Source organism: Thamnophis sirtalis, unplaced genomic scaffold, assembly GCF_051295495.1.
Source record: "Thamnophis sirtalis isolate CommonGarterSnake01/CBP01778 unplaced genomic scaffold, rThaSir2_p1.2 scaffold_1, whole genome shotgun sequence".
In the NCBI taxonomy this organism is placed as follows: Eukaryota; Metazoa; Chordata; class Lepidosauria; order Squamata; family Natricidae; genus Thamnophis; species Thamnophis sirtalis.
In genome coordinates this window covers 116,416,386-116,441,858 of record NW_028261381.1, presented here as the reverse complement: position 1 = coordinate 116,441,858, position 25,473 = coordinate 116,416,386, and the positions used below count along the sequence as shown (strand labels likewise).

Genomic DNA, 25,473 nt, shown 5'->3' with positions numbered 1-25,473 from the left:
TGTCCATTTTATTGCTGCTCCTTCCCAGGATTTCCAAGGTTCATACTTAGCCAATTGCTTTAAAGTTGCTTTATAAGTTTTTATAAGTCAAAAGAAATGCAAAATATTATGAGGAATAAAGGTTTAGTTCTACAAAATATCAGTTATATCTAGACTATACAATAAGTCATAAAATTTCTATGGTAAGAACGCTCAACTATAATTTCATGCGGCAGGTAAAATTTAACCTAGTATATCCAACTACACATCACTTTTTGAACAACAGCTGGGCAATGTAGGTCAGAATCCCACAATTTACTCCAACACATGGGACATTTATCCATAGCTTGTAGAATAAATATCTAAATGAGTTTTCCAGTGGCCATGCTACATGATGGGATAATAATCCTGTTTTAGAGACACCTGATTGAAGAAAGCTGTTCTGCTTTAAAATTCTGATGAATGACTATGGCTTATTTGCAGAAAAAAGGGTCTATTTTTTTTTTTAGCAGAAGTTGCTCTAAGGTTACTTACAGTCTCTTTCATATGTTGTAGATACGAGATGATAATAAAAGGCAGCATCCATGTCTGGTGGAATTTTCAAAATTGCCTGAAACAGAGAAGAACTATAATCTGCAAATGTCAACAGAAACTCTAAAGTGAGTCACAAAACAGAAGGAAAACTATTCTTTAAGATCTATGGATATTCTCAGTCATCCAGGTCATGGTTGTCCCAAAGGTGCTTTTTCAAGAAGTAACAGGATTTTATTTTGTAAGATTTAATTCCATAAGAAAGCATACTGTTTAGTTACTTCTTATGAGCTGGCTCCAGACTTAGCCATTGATAGCAATTTGTTAGTCCTGACAAATTCATCTTTCTGATGTCAGCTGATCTGAATTTATCAGAAAGGGTCTGGAAATTGCACTTAAGAAATGGACCAGAAGGGCATCTGTATACAAGGTAATAGTGGAGGAAGATTTATTTGATATGGCAGGGACTCAATTATTCATTTTTTATACAAGAGACTACCAAGGGCTGTAGGCTAGGCAGGAAAGTTGAAAGTATCCTGGAAAAGTACTGTGGTGAACTTCTCTGGTACTGTTTTCAGAGCACAGCATGGACGTGTCCATGAAATTACGGAATGTCCATCAAATTGACCCCAACTTGAAGGAACCCTAACAAATATTCAATACATTTATTCCCCATTAGCATTATTCAAGAGAACAATTGATTTCTTTCTTAATTTTTGAAATGGTAAATTTCATTTTTCTTAGTTTTTTACCTTTTCTGATCTTAAACCTGCCTATTCACTTCCATGCAAGTATTCATCAACTCCAAAAATCATGTCATTTTCCTTCAGATATATTACATTCTTCTTCTTGCTAGTTTTCCAGAGAGATAGCATATCTATCTCTTCTTTTATTCCCATTATAATTTCATGATCTTAAACATGTACTCCTCATATTCAAAATTATAATCTTCCATATTCTGTGGTCATCATCAATAATGTTGACCTCTATTATCCATTATAACTTGATTGAAAAGAGTCATAATTCTTTTTAATAAGGTAGAGAAGGCACAGGGTAAATTACTAGCCTTAGCTGTACTCATACTACGTGCAGCATACTTTGCTAACAGTATGGAAAGGTTTTTGGCATCCCAAACATGTTAATACTATTGCATCAGTGGTGGGTTACAAGCGGTACGCATTGGTACGGGCGTACTGGAGCCTGCCCGGAGCACCAGATAGTGTTCCGGTACGGTGCTCCGGAGGGCCTGCCCGCCTGCCCGAACTCCTTACCAGTCTTTTAAGTCTTCGGGGCTTCCGTGAATGCGCATGGTGCATACAGCGCCTGCATGATGCTCCGCTGAGCAGCTAGAGCATCACGGAGTTTGCGGAGGTGCTAAGACACATACGCACGCTGCGCGCGTCCATATGGACGCCACCAGGCCTGTTGCAACTGTACTGGTTGGAACTGGATCCAGAACTCACCACTGTATTCCATGCAAACTAAAATTTCTAATCTAAATGCTCCCTTGCAACAATGTTTACCCTTATTCCAATAAGTAGGATGCAATTTCCTGATGCATGTTTAGAATGCATGCCTATATTTACATTTTAAAATTGATTCTATTTTTATAGAACTCTTTTGGCCCTTGGATGCCATGTTGTTCATGTAAATCCAGGTGCAGAAGAAGATCTTAAGAAAATCAAGCTTCCTAAAAAGTAAGTTCATTTATAACAATGATTGTCACAAGTTGTTTTATGTGAAGTTTTTCACGTAAAGTAATAAACATAGAGCAATGAGTAACTAACTATATGTTTCTGGGTACAAGCAAACATTTTGTGGTGCTGCATGTTGTGGATAAGAATAGGCAGTAGGACATATTGTTAATGCTGTTTAATAGTTCAAGTCTGCAGCTGATGCATGGCAGTTAAAATTGCTAAGCTAAGGAGTTTATTTAACCATAAAAGGTGTTCAAAATCTAAAAATTAGTAATCGGAATCACAACCCCACCATATACATTGGACTTCTTTATTTACTTGCAATAGGGGTTCATAACCTCGTTTTCTGAAGAGTTGTTTGTCCATATTTGGAAGAATATGAGGGATGCATCATTATTGATCTATGGTAACTATACACCAAAAGTGCCTCCTTCCCTTAGGAATTATATGGTTCATATGAATTTAGTATGAAAGGAGATAGAAAAGATTGATTTGGATTTAAAATTCCTATTAATAATTAAAGTAGACTAAACATTTACTAAATTATAGATGTACACAGAATATTCTGAACAGCTCTTTGATTAATTAAAATGTAGGTCCATCTTTTTTCTTGTTTACAGTTACATGATGACAAATGGGTACAAGCCAGCTCCTCTTGATCTTTCTGAAGTTAAATTGTTACCTTCTCAAGAAATATTAGTTGATAAACTTGCAGAGAATGCACACAATGTTTGGGCAAAAGAACGAATAAAACAAGGCTGGACCTATGGTATTCAACAGGTAAAAATTACTTTAAGAAAGATTTCAAAGAAAATGTGGGTGATTATAAAGGACCATATCTATCTAAAGCAATAATATTGGGTAATATGCTTATTTCTTAATTAATACTTAATTCTTGACAACTACTTATAGGAAAAACCTGGAGTTGTGTGTGCTATTGTGTATAGTAGGATGGCCTCAGTGGTAGGTTTCAAAAAAATTTGGAACCTACTCTGTAGGTGTGGCCTGCTTTGTGGGACTGGCTTGATGGCCATGTGACTGGGTGGGAGTGGCTTGCCAGCCATGTGACCAGGTGGGAGTGGCTTGCCGGCCATGTGACCTGGTGAGAGTGGCTTGGCAGTCATGTGACTGGTTGGGAATGGCCAAGACGATGTCACTGAATTCTTTGCCCCAATGGATGAACTACAATAAGATTAAAATAAATACAAAAATCAATAATGCTAACTGCAAAAGAAACAAAACAATATTGGACTCAATTGTGGTTGTAAGCTGAGGACTACAGATAACAGAAGGGATCTCTGCTTTCAACCAACAATGTACAGTCTTTTCAGGAAGGATGAGAAACAGGAAAGATATAAACAAACAGGAAAGATATAGTCTTTCATCCAAGAAGTTAGTTCAAGAATAAATGTCATTGGTAGATTCCCAGAGCAATACAGATTTCCTTTTTCTGTTCTAAATTGCTCTGTATAACTTGAACACTATATTGAGCCGTGGTGGCGCAGTGGTTAGAGTTCAATACTGCAGTTCTGCTGACTGCCGGCTGTCTGCAAATTGGCAGTTCAAATCTCACCAGGCTCAAGGTTGACCCAGCCTTCATCCTTCCAAGGTGGATAAAATGAGGACCCAAATTGTTGGGGGCAATATGCCGACTTTGTAAACCACTTAGAGAGGGCTGTAAAGAGCTATATTGTTGCACCTATTCTTTTTAGGATCTTAAAAACAAACGGAATCCTCGGCTGGTTCCTTATGTGTTATTGGATGAACGCACTAAAAAATCAAACAGGGATAGTCTTCGTGAAGCTGTTCGGACCTTTGCTGGATATGGATATAATATTGAGCCCCCAGACCAGGAAATAGGTATGTTAATGGATATTTTGTTATTAGCATTTTTGGAAGCACCAAAGTGTATTTGTAATATGTTTTTCTGTTTTTCAAGAATACTCTGTAGGATTTTTCAGTATGTTGATGTTTGAGTGTATGAGTAGAATAATTTATTTACCCAAATTGACGTCTTTTAAACTTCCTGTTAGCACTCAGTGAATGATGGGTACACTTGGGTCATAAGAAAAAGAAAAAAAATCTTTGGTGGTTGCTGTAGTCTTCTTTTCCCCAAGCCAAATTGAGAAAATAATTTTCACATAGAAGGAAAGCAGCATTTTTCCCTACTGGGGTTAATGAAAGTTTGCAATTTCACACCCTCTCTTGACTTATTCACTGTGTGTTATCATATCTTCCTTTCCCAATATAGATTGCTTTCTTTATTTGTTTGTTTGTTTTACTTTGAGAAGGAAAGACAATGAGAAGAAAAAAGAAAGCGGAGAGGCTATGTATCATAATTCAAGAAAGAATAGCTAAAGGGAAAAAGCTTTGCTTTTCTGAAAAATGTTCCTTCTCTCAGAGGAGCAGATGTACTTGCATATTAAAACACCCTCACTTGAATTTTAATTTCTACAATGCGCACATTCTTGCTTCTGTGTCATATATGTTTAGATAATTGCCATACCAAATATAATTACTTATAATATAAATAAGTAATTATTCTCTGGCTGGTTCAACAATTTTTTTCTGAGTACAAAAACCTGGTGTGTAAGAGCATTTGGACTGGGGTTCAAAAATGTCAAGATGAGAGTTTAATCACAATGTTGCAGGTCTCATCATTTTTGAGGGCCCTAAATGCCCTTTCTGATAAGTCCAGTTATAACTCTTTCCATTCTATTTTTCACAGCTGATCAAACAGTGGAAAAAGTGAGCATTGATAAGATACGTTTCTTCAGAGTGGAGAAATCTTATGCAGTTAAGACTGGAAAGTGGTATTTTGAATTTGAAGCTGTAACTGGAGGGGACATGCGCGTTGGATGGGCAAGGCCAGGCTGCCAACCTGACATAGAACTAGGAGCTGATGACCAAGCATTTGTATTCGAAGGCTCCAAAGTTAGTACGTTTAATTATAATTGGCTGGGTTTATACAGCACAGGTCAGTTCATAGAGTTTTAGGTCATGAGCACGATTACACATTCATAATAAATCCAGTCCATTGTGGGATGAAGCATATAAAGAGAGCCAAGGTGGCTCAGTGGTTAGGGTGCAGTACTGCAGGCCACTTCAGCTGACTGTTATCTGCAGTTCAGCGGTTCTAATCTCACCGGCTCAAGGTTGACTCAACCTTCCATCCTTCCGAGGTGGGTGAAATGAGGACCCAGACTGTGGGGGCGATATGCTGACTCTGTAAACCGCTTAGAGAGGGCTGAAAGCCCTATGAAGCGGTATATAAGTCTAACTGCTATTGCTATTGCTATTGCTAAAGTTTTAACCTCCAGTAGGCAAAATTTGTTTTAAGTTAAAGCGTCCTCTCATAGAAGGACAAGTCATGCAAATACCATAATTCAGTACAAAATAAGTTGCCTACCCCAACATTCCAGAGGTGGGTTCTAGCCGGCATTACTGCTAGTTTGCTTATGCGCGTGCTGCGTGCACATGTCCAATTCAATGAAAATTGTTCTGTGCATGTGCAGCACTCCAAAAAAAGGTGACAGCGACAGGGGAACCGGTTTGGGGGTGTTATCATCCTGAGTCACTGCCTGTTCTGTGACCCAGGCTGGCATATCACTACCGATTCAGCTGAACCGAGCCAAACCAGTAGGAACCCACCTCTGCCACCTTCCTTATTCACTGTTGCAAGAAAAAGAATTTAGGTTGCCTTTCCTTTGTGAAAGTAATTGTCAAAATCTTTACAGTTGTTCTCCTTTTCCTTCTTCGATCTCCATTATTCTGAAATCATCGATGGGGTATGAGTTGATGATGTCATGAAGTCTTACCAGTATTCTTTATGTAGAAATGTTTCTGTACCTAAATTCTGCCAGAATCAACCAATACGAAAGCATGATGGGTTAGTTTCTGTAGTAGATATAGAGACATCTTGAAGGGCAGGAGGGAGAGCCACTAACAAGGAAACTATAAGGCAAGCACAGGTTGATCTCGTTCCAAGCAACTATTTTGAGAAAATTCCTCAGACAGGTCTCTTCAGAGTTTACATTAATGTAAAATTAAGGATGGGGGAAGCACATTCATACATGCAAGATTCTTTTATAGTAAAAGTAGATCTAGATCTGTATAACATTGGGGTTTTTTTTTAGCCTCGTCTACTTTTAGGCTGACAATTGCTAATGTAAATCAAGTACTTAACCATAATTTAATCTAAAATTAATAAAATTAATTAATAAAATTAATAAATACAATTTATAACAATTAAATTGCTTGTCATGGTTCCAAGTAATGTTCCCAACCGGTACTGATAACCCTCAAAAACCCAAAGAATCAATAGATGGGAAAGGGGCATGTGAGGTGCTATTATGAAAAAGTAGTTAAATACAAATAGGCTTGCATTCTATTTGATATGTGAAAGTATAATTAAGCATTTAAAAAAACACTAACATAATTCAAATAGTCATCAGGACAGCAATTAGGACTGGAATTTTCATCACTATATTGCAGATACTGACTTATTTATCAAAATGTTTTATTAGAGATTGATGTGAAGGAGGTTTAGGTTAATTACAGCTAGGCTGATTTCCAGGGGAAATGGTTGATTATGATGAATATGTAAATAATCTGCTGATTAATAGGGGTGAAGATTTATAAGAGTAATATCAGTGCATCAGAAAATAGATCCAGTACTTCTTCCTGTAAAGAGTCAGTTGAAGTTAATCCTGCTAAAATCTTGGAAGACAATTTGCTGCCTTATTACTTTTTATATATCTATTCATCATACTGTGATGAAGACATTTAAATCATAAGTATCATAAGTATACTTTGTAATCTTCAAAGTTGATGCCATTAACAATCTATGCCCAGACTGTGCAATATGGTTACCATTCACAGAAATCTTCCTACATATATGTGAATGCATATATGTGAATATATATCCTATATATTTTTGTTGATTTTTATCTTTCCTTCTTTCTTTCTTTCTTTCTTTCTTTCTTTCTTTCTTTCTTTCTTTCTTCCTTCCTTCCTTCCTTCCTTCCTTCCTTCCTTCCTTCCTTCCTTCCTTCCATTCATTCATTCATGTTGTATTTCATTTATTTTTCTTTCTGGTTTTGTTTTCAATAAATAAAAGCAAAAAGGCCACAATAAGTTTGACGGTACTAAACCAATGACGAAACATGTGATACCTGAAAACATAACTTATTTAGTGTAGCATTAAGTTTTTGTGGAATATCTTTATTATCTAAACCATTTTACTTTTCAGGGGCAACGTTGGCATCAGGGAAGTGGATTCTTTGGACGAAATTGGCAAGTAGGAGATGTAGTAGGCTGCATGATCAATCTGGAGGACAAGTCTATTATATTTACACTCAATGGAGAATTACTTATAACCAATAAAGGTTCAGAACTTGCTTTTGCTGACTTTGAAATAGATAATGGTAAGATGATTGCTGACCTTTAGAATATATCACAACCTTATCTCTCAGTTGTCTAATAGGAGTTAGTAAACTCCTACTAATAAAGGAGTGTGTAGTACAGGGGTGTCAAACTGCCATCGTCACAGTGGCGTCACATGACGTATCAGGACTTTTTTCCCCTTTGCTATACCAGGCATGGGCGTGGACAGCATGTGATACATCTGGCCCGTGGGCTGGGAGTTTGACAGCTCTGGGGTAGTATAATACAGCCCAATATAATGAAGTATATCTATAGTCAGTAATTAAGAATAATAAAGATTCCAACAATGATAGCATGTTAGTTAGCTGTTGTAGACTTTTCTGCTTTCATTGAACTCATGACATTTTAATATGTTGGTTACTATTTGGCATTTTATTAAATTTTGTGGTAAGTGTTTCCTTTATTGGTTTATTCTGCAATTTTATTTTATTGGATTATCCTGACATTCTGAAAATCTCCATAGACACTTATTCTGACAGTTATACATAATCATGGAAATACAGCACTAATTAAAATAAAATAAAAACATTTATTCTGAAGAAAAGCCCCTTCATCCATTGGAGACTCCTTTATATTCAAGAAGAGAAGCTACACAATTAATATCTTCTGCAGTAAGGCATGCTTCTAAGTAGCACAGACTTCAATATACATTTCGGTATCTTTAATCTTGCAACCTCAGATGAAGTTCCTTGGATATAAAGCCTGCTGGCCTCAGTAGAATTGATGTTTGAATAGAAACATTTAGTCAAGTATGTTAATGAATTGTAACAAATTCCATTTAAATTATGTTAGCTAATTGACTGTTTGTCCTAATGAACTGTTCAGTAGGTTTTGACATCAGATTGTAAAATTTGTTTGAGTCATTTTATTGTAAAAAAATCAGACTAGATATATTTGCTATTAACGATATGTATATTTGTATTAATTCTAAAAGGATTAATCAGTATGTGTGTTATGTGTATAATTAAACACATGCAGATACATATGCAGATATAAAATCCTATTAGAAGAGAGAGAGAAAGATCTCATAATAGCTTGTTTCTCGTAATAGCTTGTTTATCTCTCTTCTTAAGGGCAGTCATATGATCCACTCAGAGCACGCTAGAAACGATTGTCATTTTTTAATTTGTTTTTCTTCCAAGATTGGATAGAAAAGCTATAAGACATTAAGTCATAAATGCTGTTATATTTATCCATTTCATTCACTTCACTGCATTCCAAGTTGTAATTTTCCATATTATATTGTTCACTACCCAGATGTACCCATATATATTGTCCTACTCTATCCATGTAACTTTGATCAATTGAGAATTTTATATGGCTTTTTAGAAATTCTGTGAAAGGTACACTTTTCTTATTTTTATTTTTATTTTAACTTTGAAACTAAACACCAATAGGTGACATTATTTGTCTGGATATAATATTAAGACTAATATTAGATGTTTCAAGATCTCCCACTTAAAGAGGATTTTATAACATTGTATTACACTATCATGTTTACTATACACCATTTTTGGTGCCACCATATGACCATTTTTGACTTTCATTATCTGGCATGCATAAACTAGGTACCCCAAATCTAGAAAATATCTTTCAAGTCCACATCTCACCAAGACAATGGTGAAATTGCATGTAGTGATTTGTTGTTTTAACCATACTGTTGTGTCTTACTCTTGGCAACTTTATAGACAAGTACCTTTTCCTAGCTTTCCTTTCAAATACACTTCTTTCAGTTGTTGGATATTCATCTTTGTATCAGTTTTGATGTTATCAAGCCAGCATGTTCTTTGCTTGCCTGTTCTTGTTTCACTAACCATCATTGACTACTCCAATGCATGTATGACATGGCCAAATGAGGTGTAGTCTTGTGATTTTGGCTTCTAATAATGTATTTGGTTTTGTACAACTCAACAACTCTCTGTTGGTTGTTCTGTCTGTCCATGGTATACGCAATAATTTATGCCGAGGTGGCGCAGTGGTTAGGGTGCAGTACTGCAGGCCACTTCATCTGACTGCTAGTTCAGCAGTTCAGCGGTTCAAATCTCACCGGCTCAGGGTTGACTCAGCCTTCCATCCTTCCGAGGTGGGTAAAATGAGGACCCGGATTGTTGGGGGCGATATGCTGACTCTGTAAACCGCTTAGAGAGGGCTGAAAGCCCTATGAAGCGGTATATAAGTCTAACTGCTATTATGCCACCACCCAGTGATGTGCGGTGAGGTTTATACCTGGTGAGGCTCAGCTGGGCATACTTTTGTGAAGCAGCGAAGCAGGGCAGCGGTCGGCCTCGGCGGGGGGGGAATTTGCATCGCGGGAGCAGCCAAGCACACAGGTCTGCAGCACAGGCGCTTGGCGGCTCCCGCGATGCAAACTGCCCCGCCACCCCTGATGCCGCCGCCCACCCGCTGCCCCGGCCTGCGGCTGCTGCTTCTCCAAGCTCTGCCGCTGGAAGTCCTGGATCGCCTCTGGGGGAAGGCTGAGTGAGAAGAGGAGCAAAACTTCTCCGCAGCCTCCCGGCGCTACACAGAGGCTCTCGCAGGAGTGCGTGCCAGCGGCTGGTGGCCCGGAGCGGCCCCGGCTGTGAGACAAGGCAGCGCTTAAAGCAGCCGCCGGGCGAAGGAGGGGCGGTGGTGGCGGCAGCGGCTGCTTTAAGCGCTGCTGGGGCTGCTCCGGGCCGCTGGCCGCTGGCACGCGCTCCTGCGAGAGCCTCTGCGCAGCGCTGGGAGGCCGTGGAGAAGCTTCACTCCGCTTCTCATCTAGCCTTCCCCCAGAGGCGATCCGGGACTTCCAGCGGCGGAGCCTGGAGAAGCAGGCCGGGGCAGCAGGCGGGCGGCAGCATCGGGGGCGGCGGGGCACTTTGCATCGCGGGAACTGCCAAGTGCCCAGGTCTGCAGTAAAGTGCGAGCCTCCTCCTTTCCCTCCACTCCTCTCTCCTCTGAAGCACGCCCTCCGAAATAGCCCGGCCAACGTAAGCGTGCTCAAGAAAACATGATTCGCTGCTTCCAGATCAGGAGGCGGGAGAATTAGTGCCTCTTTTGAACTTTTTTGCCTTTTAACTCTTTCTTAACTTTTAGAAGGCGAAAAATTCCTTATGGAAAGGAGGCCCCAAGTACTCTCACCTCCTGCTTTGGTTAACACTAAGCAGACACCAAGCCACTGTAACCTGGAATCTGGTAGCAACTATCTTGGCTTTAATTATTTAAAAAAATATTTAAATTTCTTTCTTGTTCCTGAGGAGACTGGTGAGGCTCCGCCTCCCTTGCCTCTAGTGACTGCATGTCCCTGCCACCACCACAGTTCAAAGAATCAATTCTTCTTCAATCAGCCTTTCTTACTGTCCAATTCTCACACGCATACACCATTCAGTGTAGTGATACTTACTTAGAATTCTCCATGCGGGCATTCATAGAAAAAGTGCATAAATGTCTCCACACAAGGGTAGGTTTTACATAAGCCTTTCCTTTCTTAACTGAAGGTATGTTCATCATTAGGGTTTTCAGAGTAGTCATATAATTCTGGGAGGTGGTACAATTAATTTAATGAGTTTTGACAAATTCATGCCTTTGCACAATCCAATGCACCATTCATTTTTGAATCTATAGCACTGCCCAGCTCTATTAATCATGCCATTTAACTGTTTAACTGCTCCTTCTTATAGACCATTATAGTCATTATATTTAAACTATTTCCCCCCAAAATATGAAAGAATAACAAAACCCAAATACCATAATTCTTGAATGTTCTCTTCTATTACTGTTTGCCTAAAATCCCCACTGGGCATATTTAGATTCTTGTTATTTCATATTAATTGCTATAGATCTAATCCAATCAGGTCGCCATTAGCTCTCTGTTTTACAGACATCTAATTTATGCTTATCTAATATTCTTGTTAGTGATTTTAACATCTTATTGCTTGTTATGGAAGCCTTCAGGCAGAGTTTTGTTATTAGACTTAAAAATGTTTTTATAAGACAATTTATAAGTAGTTCAGGAACAACAACTTCTTTATGCTTTAATCTGGGATACTTGGCTGCTGATTGTTTGGCAGGCGGGAAGCAAGGGAGGAGGGAGGGGGAAGGGAAAAGGAAGGAAGGTGAGAAAGAAGGAAAGAAAAAAAAAGACCTGTTTATATGACACTTGATTATAATATTTCAATATAGTAAAGTTCTATTTGGACAAAATACTTTTAGTGGGTATACTTCAGTCATTTTTAAAATAATTTTTAAAAACCCACAAAATATGAATAGTTTAAACAAATCTAAATGTGATCTAAATCTAACTCCACTATAATCTTTTGTTGTTTCAGGTTTTGTTCCTATATGCTCACTGGGTTTGTCTCAGATTGGCCGAATGAATTTTGGAAGGGATGCCAGCACTTTCAAATACTATACAATGTGTGGGCTTCAAGAAGGTTTTGAGCCCTTTGCCGTCAACATGAACAGAGAAGTCGCTATGTGGTTTAGCAAACGCTTACCAACCTTTGTCAATGTGCCAAAAGGGCATCCTCATATTGAGGTAATGCTGAATAGTAAGAAGAGCCATAACACCATTAAGTATAATCCATAATTAAGTACTCCATTAGGTCTGAGGTGTACATTTTGAATGTTGAGAACATCTCATGCAAATATTTAAAACTGATAATCATGGGGGTTTGTAACCAGTCACAAAATGTAACAAGAAAGCAAATCAGTGAAGCTGTTACTTGTGCCCTTCAGATCCCAGAAACGTACTCTTTTATCTTTGCCTTTTTCCCTTGGCGAGATCAGAGGCCACAGTCACCACCATGCTTAATTTCCAAGATTCAGAGGGGCTTAAAATGGAAATAATACTGAAATTTGTACCTAATTCACTACAATAGAAATTTTCAATTTCGTTATGAGAATATGACAACATATCTTTAAATAATGAACAAATTAAGACTAAATGGAACAGAGAATCCATCGGACATAAAAAGTTATTAACAGGATGTTGATGAGCTCACCTTAACATTACCTATCTCTCCTTTATGTCATTAAGAATTTATATTGACAATATAACATAGGAGATAATTTAGTAAGTCTTAACGTAGGCTGGTAGTTTCTTATTTTTTCTAAACAAATGCTTGTAAAAACAAATTTCTGACAATTTAGGTTACAAGAATTGATGGAAACATTGACAATCCACCACGTTTAAAAGTTACTCATAAGACGTTTGGAACACAGAATAGTAATGCAGGCATGATGTATTGTCGCTTGAGCATGCCAATTGAATTTCATTCATCTTTTACCTACAGTCATGGTTTGGAATTTGAGGGCTTCTACAAAAGGTTAGATATATTTTCAGTCCTTTAACTGAAGCATATGTTTTTAATTCTGTCTGCCTTTTTACTTAGGGAATTATTAGTTATTTCCACTTAGCTTGTATTGTTCCATGGCAATGTTCAATTCTTTATTCCAAAACAGAAGACTTTTTTGATTTTGCAGCTAGTGATTTTCAGTAATCAGAAATATAAAGGAGTCAGGAAACAAATGCATCCTAGGCAGGGTTTGTCACTCAAGAGCTTGCTTCAGGTGTTATATTCTTCTCCTAAGATATAGGTAATCCTTCTCTTTAGCATATATATGATTTTTAATTAAAATAGTTATAGAAGTGTATTCTGAGACTGCCTGAATTTGTTTTTGAAGTGACAGAATTCATGCTTCACTTTTATGTTTTAATTTTGCCTAGAATACATTTTTTTCCATTCAGCACACAGGTTAAAATATTTTCAGTTCTATTTTAATGTTTTATACAGTCATTTAATTCTCTATTATGTTGATAATCTTATTACAGAAAACAGAACCAGGAAATACCTATTCATGCAACAACAGTAAGTATTTAGGTTTTTTTTTTTTAGTTTTTTTTTAAAAACAGACTAGTTATCTTAGTTTGAACAGCATTGGCTTAGATTTTGCCCAAAATTAGAACATACTTTGACTTAATTGAAATTCTGGGAAGTTAATCCAGTTATGTTTAAGCATATGGTGGACTCTGACATATATATATATATATATATATAGATAGATAGATAGATAGATAGATAGATAGATAGATAGATAGATAGATAGATAGATAGATAGATAGATAGATAGATAGATAGATATAGATATAGATGATATAGATATAGATATAGATATAGATATAGATATAGATATAGATATATAGATATATAGATATATAGATATATAGATATATAGATATATAGATATATAGATATATAGATATAGATATAGATATATAGATATATAGATATATAGATATATAGATATAGATATATATAGATACACACACACACACACACACACATACACACACACACACACACATATATATATATAAATATATATTCTGAGGTTCGCGGGTGTTAGTATGTAGGTCTTTGGTTATTCGGATTTGCTCCTGGAAGCATGAAGCCTGAAGATGACGAATGAGACTTCGTCGAAACGTTGCCAAGACACCTCCAACTTTACGCGGGAGAAAACCCGAATAACCAAACACCTACATATATGTGTGTGTGTGTGTGTGTGTGTGTGTGTGTCTGTATGTGTGTCTGTGTATCTCTGTGTGTGTACGTGTGTATATATGCACACAAATATATACACACATATATATATATATGTGTGTGTGTGTGTGTGTGTGTGTGTATACACACAGATGCATAGGTATATTTATGTGTGTGTTTGTAATTTAGAAAATGTCATCATTTATATAGTTAGTTTTATGATTAGGAATTTCAGTAAAATTGAAAATGATGTGTTAGTAGAGTTCTCTCTATTTAGTATGGAATACATTTTATCTTTAGAAAAAAATATCTAAGTATTGTATTAATATTTATATTTGTCATTCCAGTATTACTACTCAGTGAAGATCTTTGCTGGTCAAGACCCGTCTTCAGTCTGGATTGGTTGGGTAACTCCTGACTACCACTTTTACAGTGAACATTTTGACCTAAATAAGAATTGCACAGTAACAGTTACTTTAGGAGATGAAAGAGGAAGAGTCCATGAAAGGTTTGGTCTTATAAATTACCTAATGAATACATTAATCCCTCCCTCCCTTCTTTCCTTTCTTCCTAGCACAAGAATAATTATCATTGAAACAATATTTGAACCATAATGTATGCTCTGTATCAATAACAATACTTAGCAATTACTTTATCAAGCACAATTTAAACTATATGGTATAAACTATAGCTATCCATATTTGGATAATTTAACTAACTCTCTAAAGTCACTCTGACTTTAATTTCCATTATAAATTAGTTATGGAATAGCATTTTCATAAATTAACAGTGTAAAAAAATCTTTACGAAATTGCTTTGTGCTAGTTATTTTAAAATAAACATTTAAATTGAGCTTTTGGCTGATCCATGTAATACAAAATAAACTGTATTTTAATTAATCGTTAATTGTTATAAATGTCTAATGCCTTATGTTCACTGAACTTACTTTCTGAACATTGGTGATAATTGCCAGATGGTTTATGAGAGCTATAGAGCCTCCTCGTGGAATATCTTCAGCTTCAGTTCCAGCAAATCCAAACTTTTATTTTTTTTTATTTCATTTTATTTTATTTCATTTTTTCCCCAAATTTCTATCTTATTTGTGCTTTTTATCTTTCCATAGCATACAGTAGGATATTCCACATAGAGCATATATTTAAATAAATCTTTGGGCAATGCTTAACATTCCATTGTTTTCTGGTTGCTATCTTTCAGTGTAAAGCGTAGTAATTGCTATCTGGTTTGGGGAGGAGAATCATTCGTAAATTCTCAAAGATCAAATCGTGGTAATGTTGATCTAGAAATTGGATGCCTTGTCGAATTAGCTACTGGGATGTTGTCATTCACAGCCAATGGAAAAGAACTGGGAACTTTCTATCAGGTATCAATATTTTTTCCACAAATTTTCACTTTTTGTGTTTTAATTTTTATGAATTAATGTTTTATGAAAATATAAGAACATTATCTATGTTTATATTGAGTAGGTTGTACAGTATCAATTATGGTATAGGGTCCCCTGCCTGAGCAAGGGATTAGACTTGAATACCTTGAAGGTCCCTTCCAGCTCTATTCTGATGAATTGATGTGCTGAATTGACTGCACCATTTTAATTTTATGAGAAGTTTTATTGCAATACTAGAAAAAAATAATCCAGGGCTCCCTCAAATCTGCTGGTTAATCATTTGAAATTGTATTGGAGTTTCTGCATATATTCTATACAGCAAATTTTATCTCACATTTCTGTACTAATGAATTGATACAGGTTGTGGAGAATGTAATTGTTTATAATCAAAGTTATGATGTAAGGGTATTATTTAACGTGTGTTTAGCTGAGGAGCAGAATATTACAGATTGGATGTTGATAATGCATTATTGCTGTATCCTGTTTTAGTAATCTGTCCAATAGTTAATATCGGAGGATAGTAATAACAGTGGATCACCAACCAGCCTTCATTTCTTTAAAAAAATTAAACTGAATCTAAATATAGGTTTACCTGAGGATTAAAATTCATCACTGTGGTAGTCAAAACAGGCTGCTGTTTCTATCAATCCCTATACTTAAAGTCTAACCAATTTTTGCTACAATTTTCTCTGAGAAAAAGACTCTCATTTCTCATGAAAATATGATTCTGCCTGTGACATTCTCTTCTATACTTCAGTAAGGTGGAAGATTTAAACTGAGGATGAAATTAATAATGCTATATTTGGGGATATATGTGTTGAACAGAAAATAAACCTGATATGAAACTACAAACGATGAAGCAAATATTACACAATTTCTATGAAGACAATCGATTTGAATATTGTGGGTGGTGAAAGAGATATGGTGTTTGGATAAAACATTAAAATATTGCATTCAGTACACAATTCCAAACAAAGTACAGAGCAAAATTTTAATCATTTTTAAAGGATAATTGTTAACAGTTTTGTATTCTTACTCAGTATTTTTCCTACATTGTTCCTAAGTGTACAATTATTATTGTTATTATACAATTGTATCACAGCGGCCAGTTGTTTCATCAGATTTGGCATTGGTTACTAGTCGGGCCTCACTCAGGGGCCTAGGACGTCATAGCATATTTTCGTAATATGCGTGCAGATCCAAGCAGTGCGGCTTTTTGCATTTGACTGATGGTGATTTTGTCAATTTTTAACTGCTTTAAATGTAATTCCAGTGCTTTTGGAATAGCACCAGTGACGTGCGGTCAGCTTTAGGCCTGGTGAGGCACTTTTTAGACTTGTGGACTTCAACTCCCAGAATTCCACAGCCAGGCATGCTCAGTTCCAATTTAAAGCGACAGCATTTTTCCCCCTTGCAAAATAAGTTTTCCCATTCTTTTTCTTCTCCCTCCCCCTCCTTCCTCCTTCCCTCCCTCCCCCCACTCTCAAACAGACACACACACAGAGAGAACTTCTCTCATTCACTCACTCTCAAACACAAAGACAGAAGCTGGATTGGATATATTTTCCAAAGGCTTGAAAGCAGCTCCTCTGCCATACCCCACCTTCCCCTGCTGCCTTTCAATCAAACTTTTTGAATTCCTCCCCCCTCCCCACACACGCACTTTTTCCAGCTGTTTCAGAGATGATTTCAACTCTACTTTCCCCTGCCCTGCCCTGCCCTGACCTCCCCTCATGAAAGGCCAGAGCTCTGTCAGACTGAGCTAGTTGCTCCCAGAGAACTCTAAAAAGCTTCTAAAAATGCCCTCTACAGGAGGCGAGAGAATACGTGCCTCATTTGCATAAGGAATTTTTTGCTTGTTAACTCTTGCTTAACTCTTAAAAGGCGAAAAATTCCTTATGCAAAAGAGGCCCCTAGTTCTCTGGCCTCCTCCTATGGTTAACACAAAACACTGTTCCAAATCACTGTGACAACTACCTTGGCTTTAATTATTTAAAAAAAAATCTTTAAAATTCTTTCCTTTTCCTCATGACTGGTGAGGCCACACATCCCTTGCCTCTAGTGACTGCACGTCCCTGAATAGCACCCAGTGTGCCAATTACCATTGGAATTACCACTGCTGGTTTGTGCCATAGTCGTTGAATTTCGATTTTTAAGTCCTGGTATTTTGCGATTTTTTCATGTTCCTTCTCGGCGACCCTGCTTTCACCTGGTATTGCGATGTCTATGATTGTGAACTTATTTTTCTCAACCAGTGTGATGTCTGGTGTATTATGCGCCAGTATTTTGTCCATTTGTATACAGAAATCCCACAAGATCTTGACCATCTGATTTTCGGTGACTTTTTCAGGCTGATGTTCCCACCAGTTTGTTGCTGTTTTAATATTATAATTTTTGCACAAATTCCAATGGATCATTTGTGCTACTGAATTGTGCCGCAATTTATAATCAGTCTGCACGATTTTTTTACAGCAGCTGAGTATGTGATCAACAGTTTCATCAGCTTCTTTGCAAAGTCTGCATTTGGCATCATCAGAGGATTTTTCGATTTTGGCCTCAATGGCATTTGTGCGGATAGCTTGTTCTTACGCAGCCAGGATTAGTGACTCTGTTTCTTTCTTTAATGTACCTGTTGTTAACCATAACCAAGTTTGTTCACTGTCCACTTTATCTTTTATTTTTTCCAGAAATTGGCCATGCAGTGCTTTGTTCTGCCAACTCTCCATTCTTGATTTTATCACATCTTTTCTGTATTCTAGTTTTGTCTGTTGGGCCTTCAGTAGATTTTTGTTCTTTACTTCGATTAATAGATGTTCTTGACTTTCTTTTAAATAATCAGCCAGTGCATGTTTTTCTTCTTCAACTGTTTGCTTCACTTGTAATAATCCTCTGCCACCTGATTTTCGGGACAGGTAGAGTCTATCAGTATCACCACGTGGATATAGACTGTAGTGCATTGTCATTTGTTTCCTGGTTTTTCGGTCCAAAATGTCCAAATCAGCTTGTGTCCAGTTAACTATACCAGCTGTGTATCTTATAACTGGTATTGCCCAATATTTATGGCCTTGATTGTATTTCCACCATTCAATTTAGATTTCAAAATTTTCCTAACTCTGTTGGTGTACTCTTGCCTGAAAATAGTTTTTACTTCTCCATGCTTGATGTTATCCAACTGCAGAATGCCTAAGTATTTGTAGGCTTCATTTTTGTTGCATTTAATTAGGTGGCCATTGGGCATTTCAACTCCCTCACATGCAGTGATTTTGCCCCTTTTTAGGGATACAGTGGCGCATTTTTCCATGCCAAACTGCATTGAAATATCGGTGCTGAATACTCAGACTGTGTTTGTCAATGATTGAATTTCTATTTCTGACTTTCCATAGAGTTTCAAATCATCCATATATAGTAAATGCGAAATTTTTTCAGCTTCTTTGGCTGTTTGGTAGCCTAATTTCATTTTTTTTAAGATTACCGATAGTAGGATCATTGCGATGATGAAGAGAAGAGGTGAAAGTGAATCATCCTGGAAAATTCCTCGCTTGATATTAACCATTCCGTAGATCTCATTCCCTACTGCCAACTCAGTTCTCCATTGTTTCATCGCCTTTTCAGTAAAGGATGTAATATTTTTGCTAATGCCATTATTATTATTATTATTATTATTATTATTATTATTATTATTATTATTATTATTAGTAGTAGTAGTCTCTGCCATTACAAAAGGTTTTTTTATGAGGCTATGATCCACATGCCATTGCACTTATCTAGAGGCAAAGCAGCGATTGTTTTAGCAGCATAGAAGCAGTGGTGGGTTGAAGTGGTACGGGCATACCGGAGCCTGCCTGGAGCACTGTGTACCGTTCTGGTACGGTGCTCTGGAGGGACCACCCACCCAAGCTCCTTACCTGTTTTTTAAAGCCTTTAGGGCTTCCGCTCATGTGCATGGCGCATACAGCCCCTGCGCAACACTCCACCGAGCAGCTGGAGCATCGCAGAGGCTTGCGGAGGTGTCACTGGCAGATTCAATGCATGCACGCGCCATACCGGTTGCAATGGGATCCAGAACCCACCACTGCACAGAAGCAATATTTTGGGCATTTTTGACCTATATTTCCTAGATAGTTCAGTAGCATAGTTCTCAAACTCATATCTATCCTTAGACCTCAGACAAAATTGTCATCTAAACCCTTCCACCCTCCCCCAGTGTTCTCCAAAGAATCAGTAATATCTTTTTTGGGGGGGAGATGTCACAAGCCTGTTGATATCTCCAAGTGGTTTCTTTGACTTAAATTGTCTCCCATAGTTTCATCTTATTACAGTGCTTGGTTTAACAATTTCTCTCATATTCTGGCAACTTATCATTTGATATTGAATCAATTATTTTTACTTCAATGTGTTCAATGACCAATACCAAAGTAATGAACATTTTGGAAAATGAGTACGCCTCATAATATGGTATAATATTCCATCCTTTGATATTCTTGTTATTTTACAGTTCTGTAAAATGTGACTGAATCCATTCAAATCTTAGTTTCTGCCATTTGAGGATACACTTGTACAAAGAAGTTTTAGACAGTCACCATAACAACATTCCTACATTGCTTCATTTTGATGATTATTTTGTAACGTTAAATTATAGGAATGCTTATTTGTACATCACCATATTTGTGGGGTTTTTATTTTGGGAGGGAGGATTCCACTATATGTAACTAATCTCAATATTAACTTTTCATTTTGATTCTGCCAGTGCACATAACCTTCACACATTAGATAGAAGTAAATAGTGGCTGTCTTTTTCTGGCTCCAGGCAATAAAGCTTTAAATATTGATTCTAAGATTCATTCCAGTATATTCTACACCTATTCTTTTCTTTATAAATTAGGTTTATGTGTCAACCAGAATAAATCCTCCCAGAGCTCATTGCCATATGTCAAATTTATAGGTGTGGTAATTGATTTTATCTAGGACAAGATTTTCTTGCATGTTCAAGTGGTTTATTGTGTCACCTCTCTGAATATGGCTCTTCAGAACATCAGGTACACTTAATTTTGAAGATTTTCAGCCTAAAGTTTTCAACAGTAGCAAATATTTGTCTTCATCAGAGGTGGGCTGCCAATTTTTTCACTATCTGTTCTGGCGTGCTCCCGCATGCGCAGAAGTGGATGGGCGGAGCTTCCCACCACCGCTACTAATGGTTCAACTGATGCAGGCCAAACCAGCAGCAACCCACCTCTGGTCTTCATGCACCGTTGCCTTTGACTGTGTAATAATGGTTTAGCAAGATGATATTCTAGTAAGACATAAATTTAAGGGGCATACCTTTTCCCTAAATGGAGTACAATATTCTACTATTTTTTTGCCCAATCCTCTTAACACAAGGACTTTAATCAAGATGTGTGACAGTGAAATCAGATTTATTACATTCATTATCTGTGAGCTTTGTGTCTAATGACATGGAACATTATCAGCTTATTTATAGCATCAACTTATTTGCATATATCTAAGAAACCACTCAGGATTTAATTTCAAAGATTGTTATTTTATTTTAGGTTCATTTTAGTTTATTTGGTACAATTTCTAATTTTACTTTTTCTGCCCAGAATTAATGTGTATTTTCTAAAACCTTGATCTAGATTCTGGAATTTGTACTCTTCAATTCTTTCCATTTCAGGATTTATACTGAAGTATTTGACTCCATGACTTTCATTTTGAAAATAGCCTTTCTGGCTGAGTCAGACAACTACATATTTATTCTACTGACAATTTTATCTTGCTTGCCATATTTAGGTAAAGGCGAAAATATAAGACCCTCCCCTCAGTAGCAGCCTTGAGCAGTAGATATCTTATCTAGAAGATGATGATACTCTCTTTCTTCTATGATTGACATACTATGAATGTTTCACTGTTTATTGTTTCATCACACAATTCTCCCTTCAGTCCCATGCGCCTTTCCTTTCCTCTCCTCCCCTCCCCTTTGAAATAGAGAATTATTTTTTTATAATTTAAAGTTGCTGTAATTAAAAATTAAAAATAGGTGTTTGCTTTTATAAAAAAAATGAAAATGTTGATTGAACAAATTTGGCTTAATAAATATTCATGTTTGTTCTATTGGGAATTATGTTCCAATCCCCACAAAACCTGATCTACTTCTTAATTTATTTTGCAATATAATATCTCTTTTCATTTTGCAGTTAGATAAAGTAGGTGGGATAATTATATTTATATGCAGGATCTGCATTCAGAAATGTCTAAGAACCAAATTATGACTACAAATCATAACCTATTTGTCTTATGTACACATATCAAATTCATGTGCACATAGGTGATTTTTTTTCTTATCTAGGGACATGGTTTTAATAGAAATATTATAACTATTATATCATAAGCTTAAACACACAAAACCACATAGAATCTGCCCATGATTTATGAATATTAGTGTATACTAGAGAAACAGAGCAACTTGGCCATCATCCCAAAGTAGGATTTGAAAAGTGATTATTATAAAGTAGGCATTATTTTATAACCATTAGCAGAACGGATGACATTTGCACTGATATAGTTTCAATTCCTCTTAAAGTATGTTTTTTTTCACTTCTTAGGGGCAATGTTTTTTTTTCTTCATTTATTATATTCCCACCCATAAATAATTCACTGTTTTATTGAAGAGGGATTATACATAAAATGCAAATAAAAGGCATATATATGGATATATTTTTACAATAGAATTTATTCTAATCCATTCCTGCATCAGTCTTCACTCTGGACTCTGAATACAACCTGTAGCAAAACTTTTCTTGATCTCCTATGCTCATTTAATTTTCTGACTGCTGGAAGCTGTATTTTTTTAATATTCTGAATAGCTGGCACCATGCTTATTTTACTTATTTGCATGATGGCATCACATGTCATGGTTTCATTCTCAGTGCACACTGCTGCTGTCAATATAACCCTATCACATTTTGTACTATTTGTGTGCATATTTATTTATTGACTTAAGTATTATTCTGAAATGATTGAAATGATTTGCTAAATATATCATTACAGTTTTTCACATGTGCCGCTAATAGGTTTATATTGCATTTTAACTCTATTTTTCAGGTTGAACCACACACAAAACTATTTCCAGCTGTTTTTTTACAGCCTACGAGCACAAACCTGGTACAGTTTGAACTGGGTAAATTAAAGGTATTTTTTAATCAAATTACAATCAATAGATGTTGTGACTCTTAAGTAAATTCAAACAGGCAAGCTGTGTTAACTAGTCAGCATATCAGCAGAGTCTTACATAAAAATAACATTTAATCATTCTTAAGTAAAGTGATTCATGAATAATCACAGGCAAATGTTTAACTATAGGGATAATCTCTGCTTCTATTATTAGTTTCCCCAAACAATATAGAGTTGCAAGACAGCAGGGGTCAAGACAATATTTTGGTAAACTGTAATACTTTTAAATTTCTTGCTTATTTACAGTGCACTTGGTTTTGTTGCTGATGGTTTTCTCACATTTAAGAAATGTGAATCCAATTGTTTTATACTTAGTTAGCAAAATAAACTTAGGAAAGTATAGCAATAGCTGTTAGACTTATATACTACTTCACTGTGCTTTACAGCCCTCTCTAAGCAGTTTACAGAATCAGCAAATTGCCCCCAACAAACTTGGTCCTCATTTTACTGACCTTGGAAGGATGAGAATCGAACTGCCAGCAGTTGGCAGAATTACCCTGAACTACTGCTTTCTAACCACTGCACCACAATGGCAGTATGGTGCTATTCGACAAGATATCCTTCCACAGATCTATGGGACAAGCTCCATCTACATTATATGACATTTCATATTAAATTGCTACATTACCCCAAGTTGGCTTTGCTAAGCTTTGTACCATTATGGTGCCTATTAAATGTATGTGAACCATTGTTTCATTCCTTTCGTATCTGGCAAATAAGGATGAAGAAAAAGGAACTATGCAGATATTTTTCTTCTTTCTGACCAACCTCCTGAGAATAAAATCTGCATTCATTTGACAAACACCCACATAATACATTATGCATACAGAATATTATTCTAAAGGTTCAATTCAAAAAATTTAAATTTCCATGTATTATTTTCTAGAACACCATGCCTTTATCAGCTGCAATCTTTAAGAGTGAAGAGAGAAATCCCATTCCTCAGTGCCCTCCTCGGCTGGATGTTCAAACACTCACACCAGTTGTCTGGAGTAGAATGCCAAACAGTTTCCTGAAAGTAGAGACTGATCGTGTCAGCGACCGCCATGGATGGCTGGTACAATGCCTGGAACCATTGCAAATGATGGCCCTTCATATTCCAGAAGAAAACAGGTATATATATAAATATTTTAAATAGAATGTATGAGTTAGAAGTTATAAGTCAACAAGTCCTACTGTTCAGCTCCTCTAAACCAGGGGTGTCAAAACTTGGGAACTTTAAGACTTGTGAACTTCTGGGAGTTGAAGTCCACAAGTCTTAAAGTTGCCCAGTTTGGACACTCCTGCTCTAAACCATTTCCAGAGATTGTCATTTGGTTTTTATTTGGAAACTTCCAATGAGGAGGAATTCTAGGCAGATCTCATCATCAGGAATTTGTCCTCATTTTCATCCCGAATCTCCTTTTAATTTCAGTCTGCTAATCCTCATCCTTCTCTCAATTTCGACAGAGAAGAAGTCCATCTCATTATACATGTGACAACCATTATACATATGTAATTTTCTTACTTTTCCTTGGTCTTCTCTTCTGCACTCTCAACACATTTATATCTTCAGGTATTACTCATGGACTTGGTTTCTCGATCCCTTTCCATTCTTGTTGTTCTCCAATGAGCCTGCACCAGGTTCTTTCTGGAACCTATATACTGGTATAATACTATATATAATACTCCAACTGAGATCATTAATATAACATGACCGTTAATGATTATTTCTCACGATTAGACATAGTTTTCTGGTGATGCATCCAAATTAACATTGGCTTTCTTGCTGTTACACTGTTGCATAATAATGTTTGCACATATTGAGCTGATGATCTATTACTATTACTGCTACTACTATTCCTAAAACTTTCTCACAGATAATTTTTAATAGTCAATTTACAAATTGACTTAACAAGCCTGATAGATTTATTTATTTATTTATTTAGCCATTTCCTTTTATTTGTTTTTTTATTTATTTACAAAATTTATATGAACACACAATTTACTATATTCATAGTTATACCAAATGTTTTTCAATCACAATTCTTGCAGTATTTTGTGGCTTTTCATTTAGTTTATAATAAAGCCAAGCCCCCCAAAAATTATCTCTGAAAATACACTTGTTTGAAAATTTCATTGAACCATTCATACATAAATTAGTTTATTTTTAAAAAATAACATTGGCCAATTAAAGCTGGACAGAAAGATATAGAATTTCTAGTGCTGTAAAGTACTATGGAGTGGGGTATACAAGCCTAAATGCTATTGCTATGGTATTGCTATTACGATGAAGCAGATGCCTTAACTACTGTTTGAAATGCTAACTTACTATTTTTTTAAAATTACATATAGAATCATTTTGATGAAATGAATACACTGAAAACAAAACAATACAAAAACCCATAACTAAAATGTCAGATATGCGGTACTTACCAACTTCTTTCAAAATTTAGAATTGAAAGCACTGCTTGATTAGAATAGCAATAGCAGTAGACTTATATACCGCTTCATAGGGCTTTCAGCCCTCTCTAAGCAGTTTACAGAGAGTCAGCATATTGCCCCCAACAATCTGGGTCCTCATTTTACCCACCTCGGAAGGATGGAAGGCTGAGTCAACCCTGAGCCGGTGAGATTTGAACCGCTGAACTGCTGATCTAGCAGTAGCCTGCAGTGCTGCATTTAACCACTGCGC

At 36.4% G+C, this 25,473-nt stretch overlaps 1 protein-coding gene across 1 annotated transcript in view; it reads left to right on the top strand.

Annotated features, from left to right (window-relative positions):
- The window catches only part of RYR3 (ryanodine receptor 3), a 287,040-nt gene that overhangs the window by 113,257 nt on the left and 148,310 nt on the right, over positions 1-25,473 (top strand). The window contains exons 22-34 of the mRNA XM_087723025.1: positions 535-638; positions 2,124-2,207; positions 2,828-2,987; positions 3,920-4,067; positions 4,936-5,141; positions 7,459-7,633; positions 11,957-12,165; positions 12,780-12,955; positions 13,462-13,498; positions 14,518-14,678; positions 15,386-15,551; positions 22,671-22,757; positions 23,686-23,912. Of these exons, the coding sequence (XP_087579151.1) occupies positions 535-638; positions 2,124-2,207; positions 2,828-2,987; positions 3,920-4,067; positions 4,936-5,141; positions 7,459-7,633; positions 11,957-12,165; positions 12,780-12,955; positions 13,462-13,498; positions 14,518-14,678; positions 15,386-15,551; positions 22,671-22,757; positions 23,686-23,912 (1,940 nt within the window). The remainder of the gene's footprint in view (positions 1-534; positions 639-2,123; positions 2,208-2,827; positions 2,988-3,919; positions 4,068-4,935; positions 5,142-7,458; positions 7,634-11,956; positions 12,166-12,779; positions 12,956-13,461; positions 13,499-14,517; positions 14,679-15,385; positions 15,552-22,670; positions 22,758-23,685; positions 23,913-25,473) is intronic.